Genomic DNA, 22595 nt, shown 5'->3' with positions numbered 1-22595 from the left:
CTCCAATATTTAGCTCCCAAGCCTCTTATGCTACTTGCCAGCTAGTCCATGTTGGTATTTGTTAGCAATCTCACACAGTATATCCAGTCAGTGTCCTTGGTCTCTGGCCTCTCTGCTTGCTGACATATCAGGTACCTGAGCCCTATGACCTATGTGTGGTCCAGCTCCAGCTTTCACCTGGGAAAATATTTAGAAATGTAGTTTAGTAAGAAGATGGGACTTGCTCTGGCAACAGGATGCAGTGCCTTGCTGAGGAAGCTTACTGACTTTCATCTGTTTAAAAGTGGCTGCCTTTTTCCTTTTATTGTTGTGTGCTTGTTCTTCCCTGAACCATCTTCATCTGTCACTTTTGCGTGTCTTTGTGGTTTTTGTTTCTTTTTTTTCTCCATCAAAGCCCCTTCTAGCATCTGGAGATTGCACAAATTCCAGGCCCTGGTAGGCAGAAACCCCCTCCATTCTGTAAGGTGCTTCAGAGAGCCTTTCCCACTCTTCTTCCTGGGTTTCAGCCCCAGAAAATGGGGGTGTGATAGCCGTGATAGGATGCTGCCACTGGCATGGTATGTGACCCAGAGTGTATGAACTCTGTTTGGCAGAGCTAATGTGGGGAAATTCAGCTTCCTTGTATGTCTTTAAGTCTTACAGCTTTTGTGTTTATCTGCTGCATGCTGAAACTTCCAGTTGTTAGGATGAAGCTTACACTTGAAGAAAATTTTCAGTGTCTGTGGTCATGCTTCCCTATAGGTCATGCTTCCTTATAAGGTAGATTTGCTAAAATTTGTATCTGCTAGTTCTGCTTAGCCATGCACTTGAAAGATAAGTAGTGGATTTATTTCCAAAAAATCTGGGAAGTCAGCAGTCATTCTAGCAAAAAAATGTTGTGAAGTGGAAAAGATACTAAATGTCTTTTCAGTATCGTGAATTCTGGGTGCAGCTGGTGTGGGTCCTCTGTGATGACTTTAGAAAAATAACCAAAACTTTGTGGAGTGAAACTGGGTGAGCTACTTCTGTTGATGTGCTGCTGCCTTTCTGAACAAGGCATTTTGTGCCAAAGCTCTTTCCATGCCTGCAGAATGGGGCTAACCCTGCAAGGCTTTGAAGAGCTGTCCTGAAATGTGGTATAAAGGAAGTAAGTCTAATGTAAATGTTAGTTATGGTCTTCAGGTTCATTGGTGATGCAAGCATTGTAGTGAGAAAACAATCCTGTATTGAGGCTTCCTTAAATCTTAAGTAATTTCTTAATAACTTAGATTTTCCAAGACAGTTTCTGTCCTTTATGTCACTTGTCTGCTATTCGTTACAGCTAATGTTGCAATTACATTGATTATGTAAATCATAACCTTCTTTGTAGTGTGAAGTTAAATTGTTTTGTCAAAGCTGGCTTTGGTATGAAATTCAGAAGTAATGGAAACCAGTTGCAAAAGCCAGAGTCAGTTTGGGGTTTTTTTTATTATTAATATTATAATGGAATTATATTTGACTATCAGTCTCTGGAGTGTCATACTTCTCTGTTAAAGGGGCATTAAAATAATTTTAAGATTGATGTGTATGCATTATTTCAGTTTATTGTCTCCTTATCATTTAATGCAGATGATAAACAGTTTGATAGTTTTATATCACACTCAAAGCTGCTGTGTTTGGGTTTCCAGTGCAGCAGTGGAATGTGAAAATAAATACCTCAGGTTCCTTTGAAATTCTTTTGAAACACCTGTGAACCACTGGACAACTGCACTGTTCATAGGCCTAATCTTTCTGAAACCCAGCCCTGAAAATGCTGTGCATTCTTTCAAAAAAACTCAGTTATCTGACACATGGTGTCCATTTCTTGGAGCAGACGAGTAAGGATTTGATTAGATGAATAAATCTAAAAATTATAGCATATCTGGCTTAAAAAAAATACTTGTTTTTCTAAGCTTCTTTTCAAAAAACTTCTTCCCTAAAATGTCATTAATAAAAGTGAAGTGCAAGAGACTCTGAAATTCTGTGAGATGAGGTATTTCCAGAGACATTTAATAAGTTTGTAGCTACAGTTGAATGAAACCTACATATAGTGTTGTAATTTTAAGAGTGTTTGAACTGTAAGGTATTGAACATGTTCATTCGACAGTTTATGACTTGTGATTGTAAGTTCTGAATACTGGAAAATAATGTTACATATCTTTTTAGGAAAATGAACTTTACTACTGCTTTATTATTTTGCTTGTTTTTAAGAGGCAAAGAACATGGCAAGCTCTTTGATACCTTTGTTTTGTATTCAGAATATAGTACTTGTTGACACAATGGATCTTTGGGAGAGAGGTGATTTATTTGACATTGTCATTAATACTTTTTCTCACATGCCTCCAAAGAATTCTATCAGCTAAGTGCGCATGCTCTTTAAAAATGAAAATTATTTAAGTATTCCTAAACTACTTACCAGTAACTGAAAACAAAACCATAAATGTGTTTTGAAGGATATTATTGCACCTCTCAAGTGCTTGGTTTCTACTTGTCATCATGACATTCTGAGGTTCTATTAGCAATAACAATTCAAACTACAGCTAATTTGAAGAAACAATGAATAGGCAGATCCCTAAACTATATTTAGTATCTTCTCAGTGTTACTAGTGAGTGGGATTCGCAAGAGCTGAGGTTTTTACCCACATTGCCTTCAATTTAATGATTTTAATATATATTTATTTCATTTATATAAAAGCATACATAATTTGATTTATGTTTATTATTTGAGTTTATAGCTTGCTTTCTGTTGGTACTTTTAATCTAGAAGAATGTTACTGTGTTTTGCCTTTCGGGTTACTATATAGTGTGTGGAAATGGATAGCTCTTTCACCTGAACACTTAGATGCAACATTCCAGTTAGACTGAGATTTCACTGTTTGAACCGGATGTAGGTGAACAGAAAAACTGGATACAGAGTTCTGTTCTGTTACAGTTCACCTCCTGTTTGGTTGGTTTTTGGTTCAAGAGTACCTTGTCTTTCATCCATCACAGTGGCATCTGCTAATGCATCTTCCAAGAGGAACTTTGCCAGAAGTCATACTCAGATACTATCTTTGAGCTAACACTGAGGACAAATTGTAATTGTATTTCATTACAGGGTTAATGTGCTCACCCTATATCTCTAAGCAGATGTTTCTGAATGTTTTTCATGCTGATGATATTAACTGTACTTATTATTTGCATATAGTTTTGAATATATTTTCTCTATCTTCTCTGGAATGTTAATGTTTATTGACTACATTCGTCTGTAAGGTTTGGATGCTTTGTACACTTAAGCTTAATTTTTCATAATGTTGTTCCTTCATCTTTCTAGACCATTGTTACAGGTCTATCTGATACCTCTTATCACTTGATATGAATAAAATCCTTTTAACCAATTAATGTGAATATTAAGAGAAAATCCACTGTTCATTTATGATAGTAGCAATCAATTACCTATCACTTTTAATCAGGGGATTAAAAAAATTTATTTTCAGGATTTTCATATTGTCCAGTTTCAGTCTAATTGCCTACTTATGGTTTCTAGTAACACAACTAAAAACATTCATACCTGGCATCTCATAATGAACCAGATTATTCCTAGAATTACTTGGATATCTGCAAAAGTACAAGTATTAATTTAATTTCTGTTGTTGTACTTCACAGATGAACTAGAAGAGATATTTCAGTTAGTCTATTTCAGTGGTGGAGCTGCATGTGTAGCTACAGTTCTGTGTGCCCTTCAAATGTTTTTATAAACAGCTGGTAAAGCAGTTAAATCTTTGGGTAAAAGATACTCCATAATCATGTGTAGTTCTTAATAATTACCAAGCACCCCTTAGAACAGCTAAGAGGTGACTGGATGCCTGAGTGTAAGTAATTTATTACTGCATTGTTTGCAAGTAAGATTTTACATGTCTATAAATTTTGTTATAATTTCTTATTCGAAATAGTATCAAATTATGTTGCTAGATCTTTATGATTTAAAATGTCCTCATTTTCCCTCCAATGTTCTACACAGAATAGTTTATAATAATGAATAGACAAATTTATAGGCAAGTTTATTTTCAATTCAGGATAGTTTCTTTACTGTTTAGGTGTCATCTGTGGCTGTTTGATCTCAAGAGATGGGGACTCGTTAATAAAACTGGATTGATCTAAACACATCATAAGATAAATTGTCCGTATCTGATTGGATGCTGGTTCCAGAAGTGTTCATCTATCCATCAGTCACAGTGGGTCTTGTATTTTCTGGTCTGTAGCTTTGGGATTCTTTGACATCTCCTCAAGACAACACCTTTTACTTGGTGCTCTTCCTTGCAGTGTAAATGATGTGTTCTACTCTGCTGCTGTCTTAAGGCCTTCCCTAGCGTTTCCCCAGCTGATTGTGCACACTTGGTGTTCTCCTGGGCTGTTGTCACATTCCTAATGGTGTTTATTCATCTTGAATTTGGGATGCCCCCCAGCTGAGTGCTGAGATACACGGTGCTAGTAGAATTAGCAGCCAAGAGTGAGATGGAAAGAAGGAACTTTACAGCAGCTTCACCACCAAAGGCAACATCTCGTATAACGTTCAGCAACTGCAAAACTGCTTTCCTGGATGGGGCAGCCATCTGCAACACTGATGCAAATGCAAACTTGCTTAATTCTAGTGGGATATTTCCACAGTTAGTACAACCTAATTTATAATTTGGTATGATCATATCTTGCTGCCGTGTGAATAACTAGGCTTTATGTAAGTATAGATGGTATAACCAAGATATTCACACATGGGAGAAAAGAGCAGTGAATTGGCAGAGAAATGTACTTTTCATTTGCCCCAGTTAAGTGTGCTTTGTATTTGAGCTAATGAAGATAATGAAGGAGAGGGGAAGGAAACCAGAAATCAGAAGGGTATTACATGATCAGAAAATAAAGAAAAAGAATTATATTAATGATAAGATATTCAGCATTTCCCAAAGAAGTTGGAGGGATTAAAATGAAAGTTTCGCAGTAGTAGCTTGTCTATTAAATGTAACTGTGGCTGCTTCTTTACAATGAAAAATACAAATTGTCAGGTTCTTTACTTTTGAGTAGTGATATATCCGTTATTGAAGAAAGCTGTGCTCCATGTACAGATGATAATCTTTCATGCATTTTCTTTTGAAGTTATTAAGTTATTGAAAATTAAAATTTGTAAACAAGCAGAAAGGCTTAAACACTCGTGCAGAAAGAGAGATCTACTTTTGAAACTGCAGATATAAAGCAAACACCCCTTTCCAAGGGCTGGCAGGGGATGTGTTGGGAAATGAACTTACTATCCCAATATATTTATTACAATTTAGCTCCTAGAGTTGCATGAAACACACAGAATATAGTCTGCAATATACAGAAAAAGAAATTAGCTAATACTGTAACTTTAAAAATAAGGAACTTGGAAAATACTCTGCATAGAGACTATCTTAAAGGATTCAGGTTTATCAGTAATAATTCTTTCTGTTCCCTCATTCATTCTGGGGGGAGCGGTTTCTTCTTCCTTTTTTTTTTTTTAATTTTCAAAATCTGTTATCAGGCTATGTGAATGTAAGATGGGCTAAAGAGAAATACACGGCTATTCACGTTTTCTCATGTGTGTTTTTATTTTCCTTTCTCCCATCCTTTGGAAAGTCCTAGTTTGGATTGTTTAGGGTTGGTGTATGTGTATATTCCCAGCTCTCTTGTCTCCAATAGCTATGAAGGTGGGCTTAAGGGAAGAAGAGGGAACACAGCTATCAGGTGGAGGGATAAGAAATGCCTTAGTGAAGGGAACTGGGAGGTTATTTTGAGCTAGCATGAGTATTATGACAAACTAGGCCTGGATGCCTTCAAAGCTACTTGTCAAATCTTTCTGTGGCTGTGCTCATTGTTTAGATCCCCTTTGTTGCCATGCCAGCCTAACTAGAGTGCAGTCCCAGCTTTTGGCTTTGGGCCTTAAGTTTTCCCTGGAACAGAAGCTTTGTCACAATATGACTTTCCTTGAGCCAACAAGATAGTGATAAGATGGTTATCTCACTGGCTTCAAAATATCTGCTGAGCAAGATCAGAAGAATGGAGAAAGCTGTTCCTCTGTCAAATGCAGGGAATAATGCACAGGGTAGTATTTTCAGGATAGTATGTAAAAGCATAATCTCCAAAATTTTAATCTCTCTATGAACAAAACAGGGGAACTGCAGAAACTTGGCTTCTGTTACACTAATTCTTTTCCTAGGGGTTATCTTGCTAGTGAAGATGTGAGAATTTAGGGAAAATATCCTGAGAAAATCAGACTTTCAAACCTTTCTGTATTTCTCAGCTGCTTCTGATTAGTCATCAAAAATCTCGTTGGAAAAGAGGATCAGAGAGGTATAAGCATGCATTAGGAATGGACACAGTTCTTAATTTGTAAAGAATGGGGCTCTTACTTTTCTGTTTTTAAGGACACGACTTATAAAGTGAAGAGCTAATTCATGGAGCTGTACAGTCACATAGTATTATAATTTAGAGTCCTGTAGCTTTAAGCCAAACTTAGTTTGAAGGATGGTTACTGATCTGAATGTGTGGGTCTTGGAATGTCACACTGAGATAAAGATAAATTCTTTAAAATTTGGCATGGGGGGCATTTTAATTGGCTAACTCATATATTCCCCATTTCAGTGGGCTAGATGTTGGGAGAATGCCTTGTATCAGCAGAGGGGACAGAATTGTATTTATCTTTTATGCTTGGAATTTTATCTGATAAGAGCTCTGGAGCAGGCTGGATGTAATTCAGGCTAGTTTAAAGAGAGTTGTGTAAAGGTAATTATTGCATTGTTAACTTCTGTGCATTCGTGTGCTTGCAGCAGTTGCAAGAACTGTTAGGGGTTGGAAGTTAATACATGCTAGAAGCTGATCACAAAAACAGATGCAGGAAAAAGAAGAGGTAAAATTTTCCCTTATTTGTCTCACCTCCAATGCAGGACAGAGGTTTAGGAATAATTGTGCAGGAGAAAGGAAAGGAGTGGCCTGAGAGATCCAGGTACAGCAAAGATAAGAACAATAAAGTATAAAACTGATGGTGAAAGTGCTGATGAAGATGAGAAAAAAAAATCAAGTGACATGAGAAAGCCATTTGAAACATGAATGGCCTAAAAGTATTATTTCTAAAGGGTCTGGTGTGAATGTATTTAAGCACTGTAAATTCCAGGTGGAGTTGTATTATGACTTTTGGTTCACAAAACTTCTTCAACCCCCTCCTTAGAGAATAATGCCTGCACCCCTTAGCTTTAGAGATCTCCCATGAAACAACTGTCCCTATGAGAAACCTTTGGAGTTGAAAGTTTTCTCACCCACCCTTTGCTCAAGCATGCTCTTAAAGACAGGCAGATCGAGTGACTTGGCACTGTCTTGCTGTCATGTCAGTAGAGGACTATATGATGAGCTAATGGAAGTTTTGCAGCCCTTACTACCTATAGACACTCTCATCTTATGCAGCTGCCAAAGTCATTTGCAAGAGTGAGCAACTGCCTTGATACTTGCCAAATGTTTCTACTGCCATAATAGCCCACTATATTCAGTGGTGTGTAACATACCCCATCCTAGCTGCTGAATCTTTCTACATTTTTTTCTAAGCACACGGGTACCAGGGTTCCATTTTAGGTTTGATTCAAATCTTGCAATCATCCTCTTGTTCTTGAGGATTTTCAGGCTCCTAGGTGATTGTAAATGCTAACCCCAGGTCTCTGCAGAGCTGATTTGCTTGCGTATTACTAAATAAGAACAGAAGTCCTTCAGACTTATCCTGGGGCTACCACTTTGTGGGCAGAGCACCTTCACAGGGTTTAGCAATCTGTTGACTTGATATTTTTTGCACTAGAAGATCCCAGCCTGAATCACTTATGCTGGTGTCATTCCTTTCAACATTCATGTTTGCTCTCTGTTCCAGACTGTATCTTTCCAGACACATTCTTTCTTAGGGCATCCTCAGTTCTCTCAGCTGTCTTTTTTCCTTTGTCTCATGTACCTTATTTTTAAGTCTGTCATGGAGAGATTCTTCCTCAGTCCTGTGTGACAAAGGATCCTCCCTCTCCCTCCAAAAAGCTCCTGTGATTTAAGTCATTCTCCACTTCAGGGTATTCTGTCTTATAATGTGCCTAAATTTACATGGGCCACTTGATGCAGTCAGTGGCTGTGATACAAACCTATCACTTGTAAAGCTTGTGGCCATTGAGCTTTTTCAGCAATTCATAGTGATTTGGCTACTTTAATTCCTGACTGTATTATAGCTGTGATTCATTCATCTCAATAGTTCTCTGGGATGCACTGTTTGTATAATTTTCTGGTATTAATTCTAGACTTTTTCACAGCAAAAACAGGAGGTATAGAAGGCAGTGAAGTGATGCATGTTTATTTTCTTCAGTGGTGACCAGAATTTCTTTCCTGCTACCTGTGGTTTGCTGTCCCCTCAGTTGTGGTAATACAAGTCTCTAGGAATACGGTTTGCAGTTCACCCTACAATGATCCAGATAGAGTCTGAAGAAGCTTTCTCAATATATTTTTTTTTGTGAGTTATTTGTCCTATGGCATACTGGATTAGGGAACTGCTGGTCATTAAAACTAACCCAGCTCAGAAAAAAAATGATTAGTATGAGTCATCCAGATTTGTGAGTGTTCATATCAACACAGTGAAGGGGCAGGAACATGACACAGTTGGGGGGAGGTAGAAATTACTGTTTTGACAATGTGCCACATTTATGTTGACTTAAACCAATTATTAAATTAATATTAAATTATTGCTTGCAAAATAATAGATTATTCTGTACCTAGATCATCTTGCTGAACTGGCTGTGCACTGTGTTGCGTAACTGTAAGTGTTGGTGGAAGGTGTAGAATGAAGGGTGGATTGTGGCAACATTTTTGATTTTTGTAATTGTCTTGGAGCTACACCTATTGTTTTAGCTCAAAGATGTCTGTATGTATCATTAATATCCAAGCTTTTCACATTCTCTGATTTCTCATCCAAGTACTGATATGACCTTAGGCTGATGAGCAGAGCTGTTTTAAAAAGGGAAAAAAAAAAAAAGGGAAGAAAAAAAATCTTAGTAGGTAGCCAGCTTCGTTTTTTACAAGGGTTATTTTACACTCATGCAGAACAACATGTAATTCAGGCATTCCATCAGGCACTTGCTCAAAAGAAAACTTTATAACACTATTTTGCTATAATTACATTAGTGTGGAAACTTAGTCTCTCTAGCAACATTAAGCACTAAGAAGATAATAGAGTAATACAAGTCTAGGTAAGTCTAATATTAGGAGTTGCTGCATCTGGTAGCCCATTATAGAGGAGGAAACTGCTGCAGCTCCTCGTGGCCAGGACCACAAGGATGTATTCTCAAGAGGCACATTCGCACACTATATATACAGCCAGACATCAGAAAGTTCAGCACTCACGCAAGCACAAGCAGCTTCAATGGCCTCAGCCTTTCCATTCACTAGCTGACTGTGAAAAAAGCTTGTTTATGGCAAATGCTTATGTATACAACATGGATCCTCCAGCAAGTGGTCTTAAATTCTTACTCTGATCAGTTACTGGTCCCTGGATCCCCTGGTCTTCCAGCTGACTCACAAACGCACACTGGGTCTCTCTGGCAGCTGGTCTGACCAGTGGCCTGTCCCCAGGTGTCCTGGTGTCCCTCCAATAGCCAAATCTCAGACCTTCTGGTCTCTGCAGTGTCTGGTCCAGACTCATTGTTGCTCAGCTCCCAAGCCTTCTGCCTGGCTAGTCTGCCTTGGAGTTTGCCAGAGGTCACACACTGACACAGGTATCCAGGCAGTGTGCCTGGGCTCTGGCTTCTGCTTTCTGGTGCCTCAAGCAGCCCAGGCCCGTGACCTGTGGTACAACTCCAGTTGCTGACATCTGTGTTTTTGTACGTGGTCACACCCAATGGAGATTTCCCCTCACCCAGGAAAGCAGTTACAAATGTAGTTTAACAAGCAGATAGGACAATCTGCAGTGATCAGGCCCAGGGCATGGCTGAACAACCATACTGGGCAGCCACCTGTTTACATGCACCTGGCCCCTCTTAGCCCTTTTCCCCCTGCCCAGTATCCTCCTATGCTTGTTCTTTCCCAAACCACTTTCATGGTTCACTGTTCCTTGTCCTGCCATCAGTTCTTCCTCTAAATATCTTGTACTGCCTTCTGCAATCCCAAAATACTCTCTCTGGCATCTCACAATGAGTCCCATACCTAGTGGGCAGTAACCCCCTCCTTCAGTCTGCAAGGTGGTCTAGAGAGAGCCTCTCCTGTGGACTCTGTATCTCTTTCACCCCCGGGGCCTGGGAGCAGCTGGACTGGAGGGCTTGGTTTCTTTCATTTGGGTTCTTGGGGTTACCTCTGCCTGACACTTCATCTGTGCTCTTTGTGTCTGTGGGGAGGAGCCTTTAATCACTGACTTATTTTTGTCACTAAAAAGTCAGGCGCCTGGGTGGGCACTGCACAACTGCTTCAGCAGTGGAGAGTACAGTGTAGGCTTGCCTGTGACCCCTCAATGCTGATACTGCCAGAGCCTAAACTATGTGAAGCACATCCAGTTTTTTTTTTCAGTTACTGAAGAACAACTAAGAACATAAAATAAAAACCCCAAAACTCTAACCACCAGCTTTATATTCTTAATATTAGTAAAGTGCAAAGTGAAGGGAAATAGGGAAGGATTAGGTGTTTATAAGTAATGGTTTTCGTACAGTGCTTCTAACCACAAGAGTATTTTGTTTCTCAAATTCAAGTGTAATAGGCTTCAGACTATAAAATGCTTTATTTAATCTTGGCTTGAAAGCAATGTCAGTGAAGTGGACTGGTCACAATTTTGTTAGGTGGTACTGACGAGCCAAGTCTTAGAAATGGTTCCAAAAGTGCTTGTTGTTCTAAATGCTAATTGATTCTTAGCAGTTAAAAGTCTCCCTTTGTTTAGTGTGAATTTCTTGTTTTGAATGCGGCTTGTGTCTGCTTTGCGTTTTTTCCCCTTACAGCAAACAAGTTTATACCTAGATCTTCATAGCCTTAGGATATTTCAAGCTATAATTATTTCTCTTTCCTTCCCCCTGCTCTAGGCTCCCTTGTTTTCAAGGCTGGACATGTTAAGCTTAGGAAGCTGTTGCCACTATCTAAAGTGGTGTTTGTTTCCCACCCTCCGGACCCTTTCAGTGGAGTAGGTCATTTTTGAAACTTAGTTTTTGCTTTTTGTACTTGAGAACACCTTTCCTTCTATCTGCTGGTTTTTCTCTTTCTCCGTTTTGTTGCTCTAGTTTAGACCACAGAAATTTAAAGCCTTGCACGCGTTTTTATGTGAAGGTTTGCTTTAAGGTGATAGGTTGTTGAGCAAACATTAGAAATGGAGGCACATCTTGTTAATAAAAATCAGATTTTTTTAATCCTGAAAAAACGCCTGGATAAATATAATAAAAGTCGGTTGTTTGCTGGTTGTTTGCTATCAAAGGATATTATGAAAACCCCAGTATCCACACGCTGTAACGCACTCGGTAAATCTGTCACGACTGCGGGCAGCCCCAGCCCTCGCGGTGCCGCCTCGCAGCCCCCGGCCGAGGGGCGATGCCGGGGTTCGCCCGGGAGCCCCCTCAGGGCCGGCGTGGCGGCGCTCAGGGCCCGCTCGCACCGAGGCGTTCACGCCGCTCCTGCCGGTGCCGGAGCTCGGCTGGGGAGCTCAGCGGGTTCTTTAAGAAGCCCCCGTGCCGGTGGCTGTCGCCGGCTGCCAAGTGCGGGAGAAGCCGAGCTTTGCGGCGAAGTCCGAGCGTAACCAGCCGGCTGGGGGAGATGCCGCCCCGCAGTGACTGACAGCAGGACCAGCTCTATGCAAATGGCGCCGGGGGCTCTGCCGGGGCTCTCTCCACACGCGCCGCCGCCTCTCGCCTCCCGCTCCCCGTAACGCGCCCTGCCTCGCACAAAGCAGTTGTTGCTTTTTTGGGGGAGACGTCGTTACACGTAAAATCATCTCCAGCACGGTTTCAGTTTGAGATTGTGTGAGGGAGCTGGGGAGATGTGTCAGAGCTTGTTACTCCAGCTAAATTAGGTAATTTTTAGCTGGGTAACGTGCTAATCTTTAAACCTTTATGTTTTTAAATCCTGCGTATGTCTGGTCTCTTCATACAAAAGTGTATTTTGCTTGTTTCTTCTCGCCTTCTTCAGTCTGAAGCCTTATGTAGGTCAGGCTTGGCTTAAGCAGATTTCCTGAACCTGCGTCAGCTTAAGCTGAAGGAATTTTAATAAACCCTCCCTTGTAGGCGTGGGCCTAAATGAGACTAGCCTAGTTAAGCCTGATCTTTTTCTGTTTGTGAAAAAGAGCTGAGCAGAGCTAGGGACTGCATGGTGGCTCCAGGAACGGCTTCCTTAATTCAAAGATAACAATGGTTGGGAAGGCCAGATCTTCTAATTTTACCTTATCTGAAAAGCTCGATTTGCTAAAACTCGTGAAGCCGTATGTTAAAATTCTCGAGGAACATACCAATAAGCATTCTGTAATAGTGGAAAAAAACAAATGCTGGGATATCATAGCTGATAACTACAATGCCATCGGAGTAGATCGCCCTCCTCGTACTGCACAGGGCCTGCGCACGCTGTACAAGAGGCTCAAAGAATATGCCAAACAGGAGCTATTGCAGCAAAAGGAGACTCACTCAGATTGTAAAAGCAGCATTTCCGAGCCAACCAAGAAAGTTGTGGAGATGATTCCACAGATTTCCAATGTGTGTTTAAGAGACAGGAGCGGTGTTCAAAGGTGAGACAATTCTTTTTATTTTGTTACTGAATGAAAATTATGGCGCCTCCTAGCTACTTTGTAACGCTTTTGCTTGTGCTCAGGCACCTAAAGGAAGTGTTTATCAGAGAAATTCCCAAATGGGAAACAATGACAAAAATAATACTGCTTTTGTTTTATGAGAAGCTTTATGGTGACTTAGCATTGCATTAATTTTTTTCAGCTCTTTCAAAGCTTGTTTCAGAGTCTTTGTCATACTCTGGAAAGTGAGGGTTAAGAGAGAATCAAAGAGAAATAGTAGCTCCAACCTCTACCCCTCCCCTACCTTTTAATAGGCAGATTATTCAAACACTGGCAAAGTGATGGCTATTCTCCTCCATTTAAGGTAATACTGCAGTCATTTTGCAACATATGGAACTGTTACCAGTTTATGTAGGATTTTTAATAAAGTTAGTTCACAGAGCTAAGAAACGTTATTCACCTTTTTTCTCTCATTTACTTTGGTGTTTGCATGTTATGTTTTAGCTAATCCCAACCCTTTAAAGAAAAAAAATTGATTCTCCACACTGCAGTGGCTTTGTGAGTGCAAATGTTTTTTTAAATTATACTTTTCTTGCATTGACGGTGGTTCCCTGAAGCTGGAGCAAAGCTAATTGCAGTCTAAACTCCAAGCAGTTCTGTGTTGTACGTGAGGTAGTTTAAATACAGAGAGAAACTGAGAGGTACAGCACTAGAAGTTTTCTTTTTTTTTTGCAAGGTTTCTTTTTTTTTTTACTGCTCAGTAAAGTGAGACACACTGTCTAGATTTGAGCCAGACATAATACAGGCAGGCACTGTGCAGGCTTTCTCCCACAGCTGGCTAATGCCCCTCATATCTGACTTGTAACACTCTGCTGGTTCTGTATTGGTCCTCAAGGGATCAAAAAATGCCTGGGTCAGGTTTTGATTCCTCCAGATACAAAAACTAAGCTAGGGAGTGGGGGAGGGAAGTCAAATAACTCCCCAGCAACCTTGAGAAAGCTTTGATTTTCCTTATTTTCCCAAGCAGATTAATGGGAAGCGAACTTTCCGTATTTTAATCAGATATACTGATAGTGAGTGCAGCAGCGTAACACTCTAAGAAAAGCTGGCATGCGCACACTTGCTGAATTGGATTCATGGTGCCACTGGTTGAACTGAATGGTAACAATTGTCTAAATCCCAACATGCCAGATGCTCTAAAAATATTCTGTTGTGGGTCCTTTGCGTAAAGAAGTCTAAAGCAACTGGGCTGTGCTGCTGCTCCTGGTGAATGCCCCTGGAGGAACCATTCCAAAGAATTCTCTGGAACAAAATGAGGCTTTTAATTGCGCTAATAAAGGTTGCAGTGTCTTGAATACCAACTTTTGTAAGGAGGGGAAAAAAATAGTGTGAGAACTTTAGTTTGTAGATTGGCTTATAAAAAGCACTGACACTTTTAGTGAATGATTAAGAGCTAATGATCTCCATAGTTTGTCTCCTGTAATTTAAACATTTTTTGCAGGTTTTTATGGGTCTAGGAGCACTGACTTGCTTACTGCTTACCCAAAATGGTTGTTCCTAGGAACAGGCACTACACTGTGGGCTGAAGGAAAAGAATATAATTTAAAAGATTTTTTTTCCCCCTGCCCAAATACATCATTACTTGATAGTTCTCTGAGTTGCATTTTACCCTAACTTTATAAACCCAGTGTTGGGTTTTAACTCACCAGGATGTGACTTAGGTTTTGGAGGAGGGAAATACGGCTTATAACGAGCCCAAATTGTTAATCGCACCTTTAAGCAATTTCTAGCTCGCTGTGATTAAACAAAACCTGGTGAATCATGGGTGCCTGCAGGGTTATAAACACCATGCCCCAATTGTGGTAACTGTTGTTTGTCTTTCTTTCAGTCAAGTTGTCAGAAACAACATTCGTAACCACCATACAGGCAGCTCTTTTGTTTCTCAATTCCTTCTTTCTCTCTTTGCTGTCTAATTGTTTTCCTCTTAAGAGGCTGACTAAGGAAAAAAAAAAAAACAAGCCTCATCAGAGTTACCTGGAGATCTGCTAATTTTTCTAGTTCTGTGTGGATTACACTGAGATGGATTTTTTTTTTCACTGTTTGGAGGCTCTAGTCTATGCTAGACAAAATCTTTCTTCTATTTAACCTCGTTCACTTTCTCTTTCTGCTCTCTCTCCATTTCCTTTTGTCAGAATGACCTGCTTCTCCTGCTGGTTGTTTCCACTTTTCTCAGGCTAGAAGCTGGCCAGGAGCCAGCAAATGAGAAGGAGAGAAGCTTTATTAGAAGCTGTGGTTGTGAAGAGGGGGGAAACCCAGAATTGCACTCAGCACTGGGGAAAACAAGTGAAAATTTGTGTGCAGGATAATGCTTCTGATGCTGAGAGGACTAAAACAATGTGAGAAAGAGGCATATAGGAAAAAGTGAAGCTTTGTCACATGAGGTAGAAGTGAGTAAGGTGATATAATTGATACTTCATAGGCAGCTCAGGTAACAGTCAATAGAACTAAGATTATTTTGGTGTTTTCTTCAGGGGATTAATGAAAGGTCAGTTTTCAATACTTGCTTCAGATGGATGGTGGTTTTTTGAAAAGAATCTTTAGTTTAAATAGTTTGTGTGGTTGACAGGCTTTATTTTTGGAAAATATATTGCTCTGACCCTGATGAGCATTTTTACAACTGAGTATTGAGAAGCTTTCATGCTTTTATTATAGAAAATGCATTTTCATGTTAATGGATGGCAGGCTAGGTCAGGGTCCTTCAGAAATTGCAACTGTGATTGCTTATTTCTTTTAAACCAAGAGTTTAGAAGACCATGGGACATCCAGAAATTATGATCATGCCACCTTTTCATTAAGGAGTTAGTGCATTTACATGAGAACAGGATGTACAAATTAAATTTCTCTTTGCTTCTGGGAATTTGAACCCACATCTCTTACTAACCAGTCCGGTGTTTTAATAATCAGGTAGTTTCTCAGTGTGTGGCATGTAGGGCTCTGAAGGCATTTTAAGGTGTAGAAAAACTGCATTGCTCACCCGCAAATTTAAGACAGCGACTCAAGCCCTTCAGAGTTGGGGAGCGTCTGTGAATGTTAGGTTAATCATGGATCCACTTGCTGCCTTTGACTGCTAGCAGTAGTCTTTGAAGGGTTCAGAAATGTCTTGAGTCTGCAACTACCAGTTATAGCCTCTGTTTTAGACAGTCCCAGCCATGAGGGTGCACTGACTTGGCTGTCAATCCTAAGTTAATATATTCCTGTTCCCATGTAACTCTATACTGCCTTCCCAGTCATGCTGCAAGTATTCTTTGTAGATCTGTACAGTAATAGATCAAGAAGCTGATCTGGCTTAAAAAAGCATTACCTGAATACAGGAGTGATGTACAGAAGCGTAGGGTTTCAAACACAACTGATGGTAGACAAGTGTCAGGAACAGCTTGAGCCATTATCATCATTAAAGCCAATGCAATGTCAAATCATCATTTGAGATGCTGCTGACTCAGGGATTTACAGAAAGACAAATGAGTCAAGTGGGTGTTGTTCTTTCAAAAAGAAATGTACAGAACTACAGGCTGTTCTTAATGGAAGCATTTCTGTGTCTTGAAGCTTCAGAAGAAATGCTAAGATCAACGATTCAAAGAGAAGGAGCAAGGATTAGCTTGGTTCCCAAATCTACTGGCAAGGGTTGTCTTTTGGGCTCTGGTTTCTTTTCCCAAGGCTCTTTGTGTAATTTTATTTAGTGATTATTTTACGTTGAAAAAAACCCCAAATACTTGGGTGTGTGAATCAGAAACAGGGAGCACATTAAAACAGGGGGAGATTGATAAGTTTGGGATATGGAAGTGTTTCTGCCATAGTCTACTCCATCTAAATTAATGTCCCTTTAAAATCACCTTTTATATTATATAAACTCTGTCCTCTGTTACTTGCATGACTTGGTGCTGCTGCTTTTTTTATACTTTCATTTGTCTCTGATAGCTCTTCTTGCTTCTTCAGTGTCAGAGGGGCCTACCAGATGAGTTCTCTGTTGGGTGTACTGCCTTTAGAGCAATAAAATCGGAGTAAGACAGGGCTGTGTGTGTGGTGGAAAGAAAGAGAGGCACAAGTGGTGTTTAGATAATGAAATAGAGTCCCAGGCGTAGATAGTAGAGTAGTATTCAAATGAAGCTTTGGTTACTTACAGCTATGCCTTTTAAAATAGTTTTTAATGGATTATTTAAATATGATTTTGTGTGTTCTAGTGCTAGTATCGATAAAGAAACAATTGCTGGTACCAGTTCACCACAGGCAATGTTGGATCACCATCCTGCGACAGTCATGATGGACTTGCAGTCGGAAGAGGATGTCAAACCTCCTCCTTCTTTGATTATAGACTCACAGCAAAATGAGAACTTAGAACAAGAGGAAGAACACCAGCTGGTGCATATTATGGAAAGGTCTCCTTCAACATCAGTGTCTTCAGTTGATATGAGAGTGATGATGTCTCCTTCCCCTGTACCAAGAAGAGATGAGTTTTTTAGGCTTGAGGTTGGAGAACGCTTTAGACCAATGTGTGGTTATGATCCACAGATGTTACAAATGCTGAAAGAAGAGCATCAAATAATATTAGAAAACCAAAGAAAAATTGGTCTTTATGTCCAAGAAAAAAGGGATGGTTTGAAAAGAAAGCAGCAACTGGAAGAAGAACTATTGCGAACAAAAATCAAAGTAGAGAAGCTGAAGGCTATACGACTACGCCGTGATCTGCCAGAATACAGCAATATCTAAATATTTTATTACTTCCGTCATATTCTTTGAAGTACTTAATAATAAATGCAAAATCGTTTCTTATGTTAATATGGATGGATCAAAATCTGGGCTTGAGACATGAAAGCATATGTTGTTTAAGTACCTTAGAAAAATACCTTGTATGGGTTTGAATGCACCAACTCTTCTGGTCTAAAGTATAATGAAATCCTGTACGTTTAAGTGTTTAGATTGATAAAAATCCAAACTTTAAAAATATTTCCACTTATCTCTAGAGTTGTAATGAGCTAATGGAAATTTAGCTCAGCTCTTGTTAAAAATTTTGATCATATGCATTATTTTTTCAAATAATCACCTTTAATATCTTAATGCAGTTGCAGGTTAAAGAATGCATATAAGAAGGAGAAATAAGAGGCTATGTTTAAATGTTTTACTCAAGTTGTAAAATCTTATGACAGTAGTGACATTTTGCTGATATGTCAGCTTGGAAAACAAAATTACTGGATTGTTATATTTTTTTAATGTTCAGTAGACAGTTAATTAAATGTACATCTTTTTAAAAGTTAATACTTTTTAATTGTTTCCAGTGGAGAAGTGTTTCCATAGGATGTTATCAAAATAGAGACAATGAATGCAACACTTGGTTTTTAAAACTGCATGCATGTGTAATTTGTGTGTACAGTTACCATGATTGTGTATTCAGTTATAGTAATTATACTGGTGATCAACTACATGAATATCTACTTTGCTCATTTGCATGCATAATTACTACGGTGCATGTGCAACCAAGACAGTTGCAGGTGCCTTTGATCAATATCACTATGACTATAAGCTACTGAAATAAAACAGTTTCTGTATGTAAGTAACTTGTGACTTGAAGTCAACAGAAGATTGTGTTATTCTGGGTCCCTTTTATAGATGCTGTTCTGATATTTCGATTCATTTCAAATAAAAAGCCCCAAATGAAAACAAAATTGATTCTTCTGTCTGTCCTGGTAGCAGCTGTTTCCTCTGTAGTAATGATCAACGTTCATAACTGGAAGAAAAATATGTCATCATCAGTCCCAGATGATTAATTTCTTCATAATTCTTAGTCTCCTGCCTGTTGTGAATGGATCCACAACTGCCTTAGACCTCCATCTCCTTATTCCCTGTAACAATGCTTTCCCCTTCCTCTAACCTTTACAGCAAGAAAAGGAAATGAAGGACAGCATCAAGGAAAAAGAGAGAACAAAGGAAATGTAATTCCTCCAGTGCCTCCCATCTCAGAGGGCCCCAACAACAGAATGAACAAAAGCAATAGGAAGGAGACTATTTCTTCCTCTCCTGTCACCACTGTTTTCCTGAATTTGCTTCTTTCTCCACTCCCACAAACCTCTGCATGCAAGCATGGGGCACTGGTCTGCATCAGCAGACTCTCAATGAGGTAAGCCTCACACCTCGTTGTTGGTCTTCTGAGTAAATCAGCTACCACGGGGGTAGGTACTTACTGAAAACTGAAGACTGGAAGCATGTGAGTGTAGCTGAGGAGCTAGTGGAGCTTAAAGAACGGTAGTTAAATTTTGTGATATAATAATCTTGACTGTCAGGGCCCAAGGTAACTTTAACAGGTTTCAGGTAGGAAAAGTAAAGGAAGCAAGTCTTTTGTTTACAAACTGAGGGAAAGTATAGAACAGTGAAAACAAGTGTTGGCAATATGGAGTTCCCCAATACTTTTTCAGTTCGTTTCTTGAGAGTACTGTAAGTGTTTTGGGAATCTTTGTGTGTACTGAAAATGATGGTGCCTGGATAAGTGGCCTTTGTTCCTGTACGGTCCTTGGCTTTCTGCTGTGTTTCTTAGTTCAAGGACGTTGATCTGTTTTTGTGTAGCTGGAAATGCTTCAAGGAGATACTTCTTTGAGTTTACAAGAATCAAAATGCTGGCTTTAATAAATAAATAAGGATTTTATTTGTTCTGCTTCTCTGAAATAGGAAACAGCACAAAATTATCTGCCCTTGTCTTGTAATTTGGAAATGAATGATCTTATCTTTTCAGTTAAAAATCAGAATTCTGGTTTCCAGTGGTAAGGAATTAATTTCTATGTCTTATTTCTGTTCTTATGTGTCATGCAAATGAACAAGTTTTTAGTAGTTCAGAAAGTAATTCCCATACGGCTCATTGTCTTGCAGTGGTTTTGAATTATAGGTACTCTTAACACTGGCCACCAAAATACTCTAGAGACTTTAGAATGTTTTCTTTTGATGCTAGATGAAGAGGTGACTTCCAGAGTTTCTACTGGCATGGTATTTTTATTTTGAGGATTAGGACTAGATGAATTTCCAGTCTTGGAAAGCTTATAATAATTTCTGAACTGGCAGGCAAGTTAGTTACAAAAATAGGACTCTGCGTCCTTGTGTTCTTGATGTTGGAAAGGGAAAGAAATAAAATACACTGTCCCCTTATAGTGGGTGTTCCATGTTTCATTGTTCTGACTTTGTGTCACTTGTTAGTGGAAGACTTTTATTCTTGCCTGCAAGCAGCACCTCTAGTTCAGAGGTCACATGCTTCTCATTTGCTGTATTCTCAGTTTTGTTTCTTTTGACTTTTGGGGAGCTTGGGAAAAGGGGAGGCATCTGTTGAGTGTCCATGAAGCTTGCTCCTTTCTTTACTAGTGCGATGGTGTTTATTTCCTTTCACTAGAGAAGTGTTTCCTCCTTCAGTACCATTATATTGCTCTCTCAGTGCAGTGTGATGCTGCCTATATATTATACCTCTCTGTGTTGGTGGATTTGCATTTCTTTCTCACTCCACATCTGCTTTACAGTATCAGGTTATCTTTCTGAGTCAGACTTCTCACTTCTCCGTGCTTGTTCCTGGTTTTTTTCCATGTATTCCTAATGTTGGGTATATGCACCACAGCTGTGGCTGGTCCTTCTGGACCATGAAGTGCTATGAATTTTTACTGTTCCAGCAAATGATACTGTACTAGCATGTGTGAAAGGGATGGTAGGAAGCCCTTCCCTCCTTCACCCTCATTCTTATCCTCTTACTCCCTTCACTACATCTGGCAGTGCCATTCCCTGTCTGCATGTTTATAATGTACAGAGTACAAGCAGAGTAATTTTAGGCAAGGACAAATTTCTACCATATGTTCATGTCCTTCTACTAAGATAACGGCAATAAACAGGCTGTAGGAGTAATTTAATTCCAAACATCTAATGGATTTATGTTTAGTATTAGAATGAAAAACTGTAACTATGATAACTTTGTGGTAATTGTGATGGCATCTTGAGTAATTTCATCAATCCAAGTAATTGTCTAACAATCAGTCTATAATTTCATCTCTGCTACCTAATTATCTTGCTTTTTTTGTTCCTGCTTCACCCTGTTAGCTTTTGACTCCTGTGGAATGCTTGCCTCAGATCAGAATTCTTATCAGGTAAAAGTGGTAAGAGAGAATACTCCAAGACCAGGAGAGATTGCTTGTAGCTAATTGTACTTGTCATACCCCTGTTTTCTAACATCTTCCACCTCACTAGCTTAAATTCATTCTTTTCATTTATGTTTCTACACATTTTCTGACTTGGGATTTCCGCCCCTCCCCCTCCTTACAATGAAAATGCATAAACTTGAGCTTGCATACTGTCTTCTTTGGGCAGACTTGTGCTCACTGGATTTCCAATAGTCAAAGCCATTAAGTTCCTTATAATTAAACGAGAGTTGTTTCTGAGTGGGAGTAAGAAACAAGGAATTGTGATTCCCGGGCTAAGACATTTCCTATGTCTTAAGTGCTTAGGATGCTTCCATGTCAATTTTAACTTCAGTTAAATATTAAAAAGGTTACTCAAGAAGATGATAAAATGTTGTTTTCCTAAGATGTTGATTACTTTTCCATTTTGCATATGAAAATATAAAGAAGCCTCTAAAAAGAACACTTTTAGCATTAAAATGCATTAAATATAGCTTCTCAGTGTGTATTCCTAACAAGTAAGGCTGTTACTCTGTTTTAAATATCCAGGTCTTAAATCATTTAAGAAATCTTACTGTCTGTATCTTAGATTTAAAAAAAAAAAAAAAAAAAGTGCTCTTTACAGTAGTTAATGTCAGTTAGCAGACTGTATAACACAGGACTAAATGTCAATCATTCTGTGACCTGTGTTTCTGTGTTTTATCTCTGCTAAAACCAAAAGTGTTTGCCTTGGTGTCAACCTGTGTGTAGTGATGGTTGCTCCTAATTGGCACTCAGTTTGTCTGGGTAAAGTTTTCTCCATAATAAAGATACAGTTTCCTGAAGTTCCACTGAATGCTAACTAACAAAATGTGAAATCTTCCTTGTAAAACCTGCAGTTCAGTGGTAAAATTATTGAAAACCTTGCTTTTGATTCATGTACATGGGAAGGTGGGTGAGGGTCAGAGAACCCAAGGAAATCTCAGCCATCTGTAGGCATTGGCATTCCCCACTGCCCCTGCCTTTCTTCCATGCTGTGGGATTTTCACACTATTTTATCCTAGTGATTACACAGAATGATTTGTTGGTATGTTCAAATATCTCTTTAGTATAACACCTTGACTCTGTTTGACTCTGAATTACTCACGCAAGAAAAATATCATATAATTTTAATTGAATGCTTAATCAGCAGTTACTCCACATAATTTATGATTTCTATTTGCTCTTTAACAAAACTGTAGACTTGAAAAATGCTACTGATCTTTTGTATTTTACATGTGCAATTATATATTTTTTTTGAAAAGAAGTCATTGTTTCCTGGCAATTTCCTTTTGGCTCTTGATTTTCATTTATAGGTAGGCACAATAATTAGCATAATTTGACATAAATGTCATGAAAAGGTAATTCCAGTGGCTTACATTGGATTACATTGCCCATCCAGATTTGGTTGACTTCAGGACCCAGTTTGGTTAAGGCTCAGTCATTTAGTTTACAGTATTCTGTTTGCCATTTGCTTGCTTTGTATGTAGTTGTAAGAGCCTTGTCTGTATTGCTACTGCTGTCTCAAAATTTATGCATTTTCAAAGTTTGGAACTGTCTGCATGCTTGAAATAAGTAAACCAGTTTATAAATGACTGATTTTTAATTTTTTTTTTTTAAACTTTCATTTAACAGAAGCAATTGGA

General features: G+C 39.0%; 2 protein-coding genes across 2 annotated transcripts in view; both read left to right on the top strand.

The window, feature by feature from the left end:
• Window positions 1–22595, top strand: part of RAD54B (RAD54 homolog B) — a 64711-nt gene that overhangs the window by 6078 nt on the left and 36038 nt on the right. The gene's annotated exons all lie outside the window — the stretch shown is intronic.
• On the top strand, window positions 11694–18456 carry LOC125316997 (fibrinogen silencer binding protein). The gene is made up of 2 exons (XM_048286542.1): window positions 11694–12739; window positions 16978–18456. The coding sequence occupies exons 1-2, from the start codon at window positions 12369–12371 to the stop codon at window positions 17501–17503; spliced, it is 897 nt and encodes a 298-aa protein (XP_048142499.1). The 5' UTR covers window positions 11694–12368; the 3' UTR covers window positions 17504–18456.

This window comes from Corvus hawaiiensis, chromosome 26 (assembly GCF_020740725.1).
Source record: "Corvus hawaiiensis isolate bCorHaw1 chromosome 26, bCorHaw1.pri.cur, whole genome shotgun sequence".
Classification (NCBI taxonomy): domain Eukaryota; kingdom Metazoa; phylum Chordata; class Aves; order Passeriformes; family Corvidae; genus Corvus; species Corvus hawaiiensis.
The sequence above is the reverse complement of the archived record's forward strand: the minus strand, read 5'-3'. Positions and strand labels throughout refer to the sequence as shown.

Bases quoted from the DNA above. Each gene is read 5' to 3' on its own strand.
- LOC125316997 (XM_048286542.1), top strand. From the start codon at position 12,369: ATGGTTGGGAAGGCCAGATCTTCTAATTTTACCTTATCTGAAAAGCTC. The intron at 12,740-16,977 runs GTGAGACAATTC...TGTGTGTTCTAG, and splicing joins GACAGGAGCGGTGTTCAAAG to TGCTAGTATCGATAAAGAAA.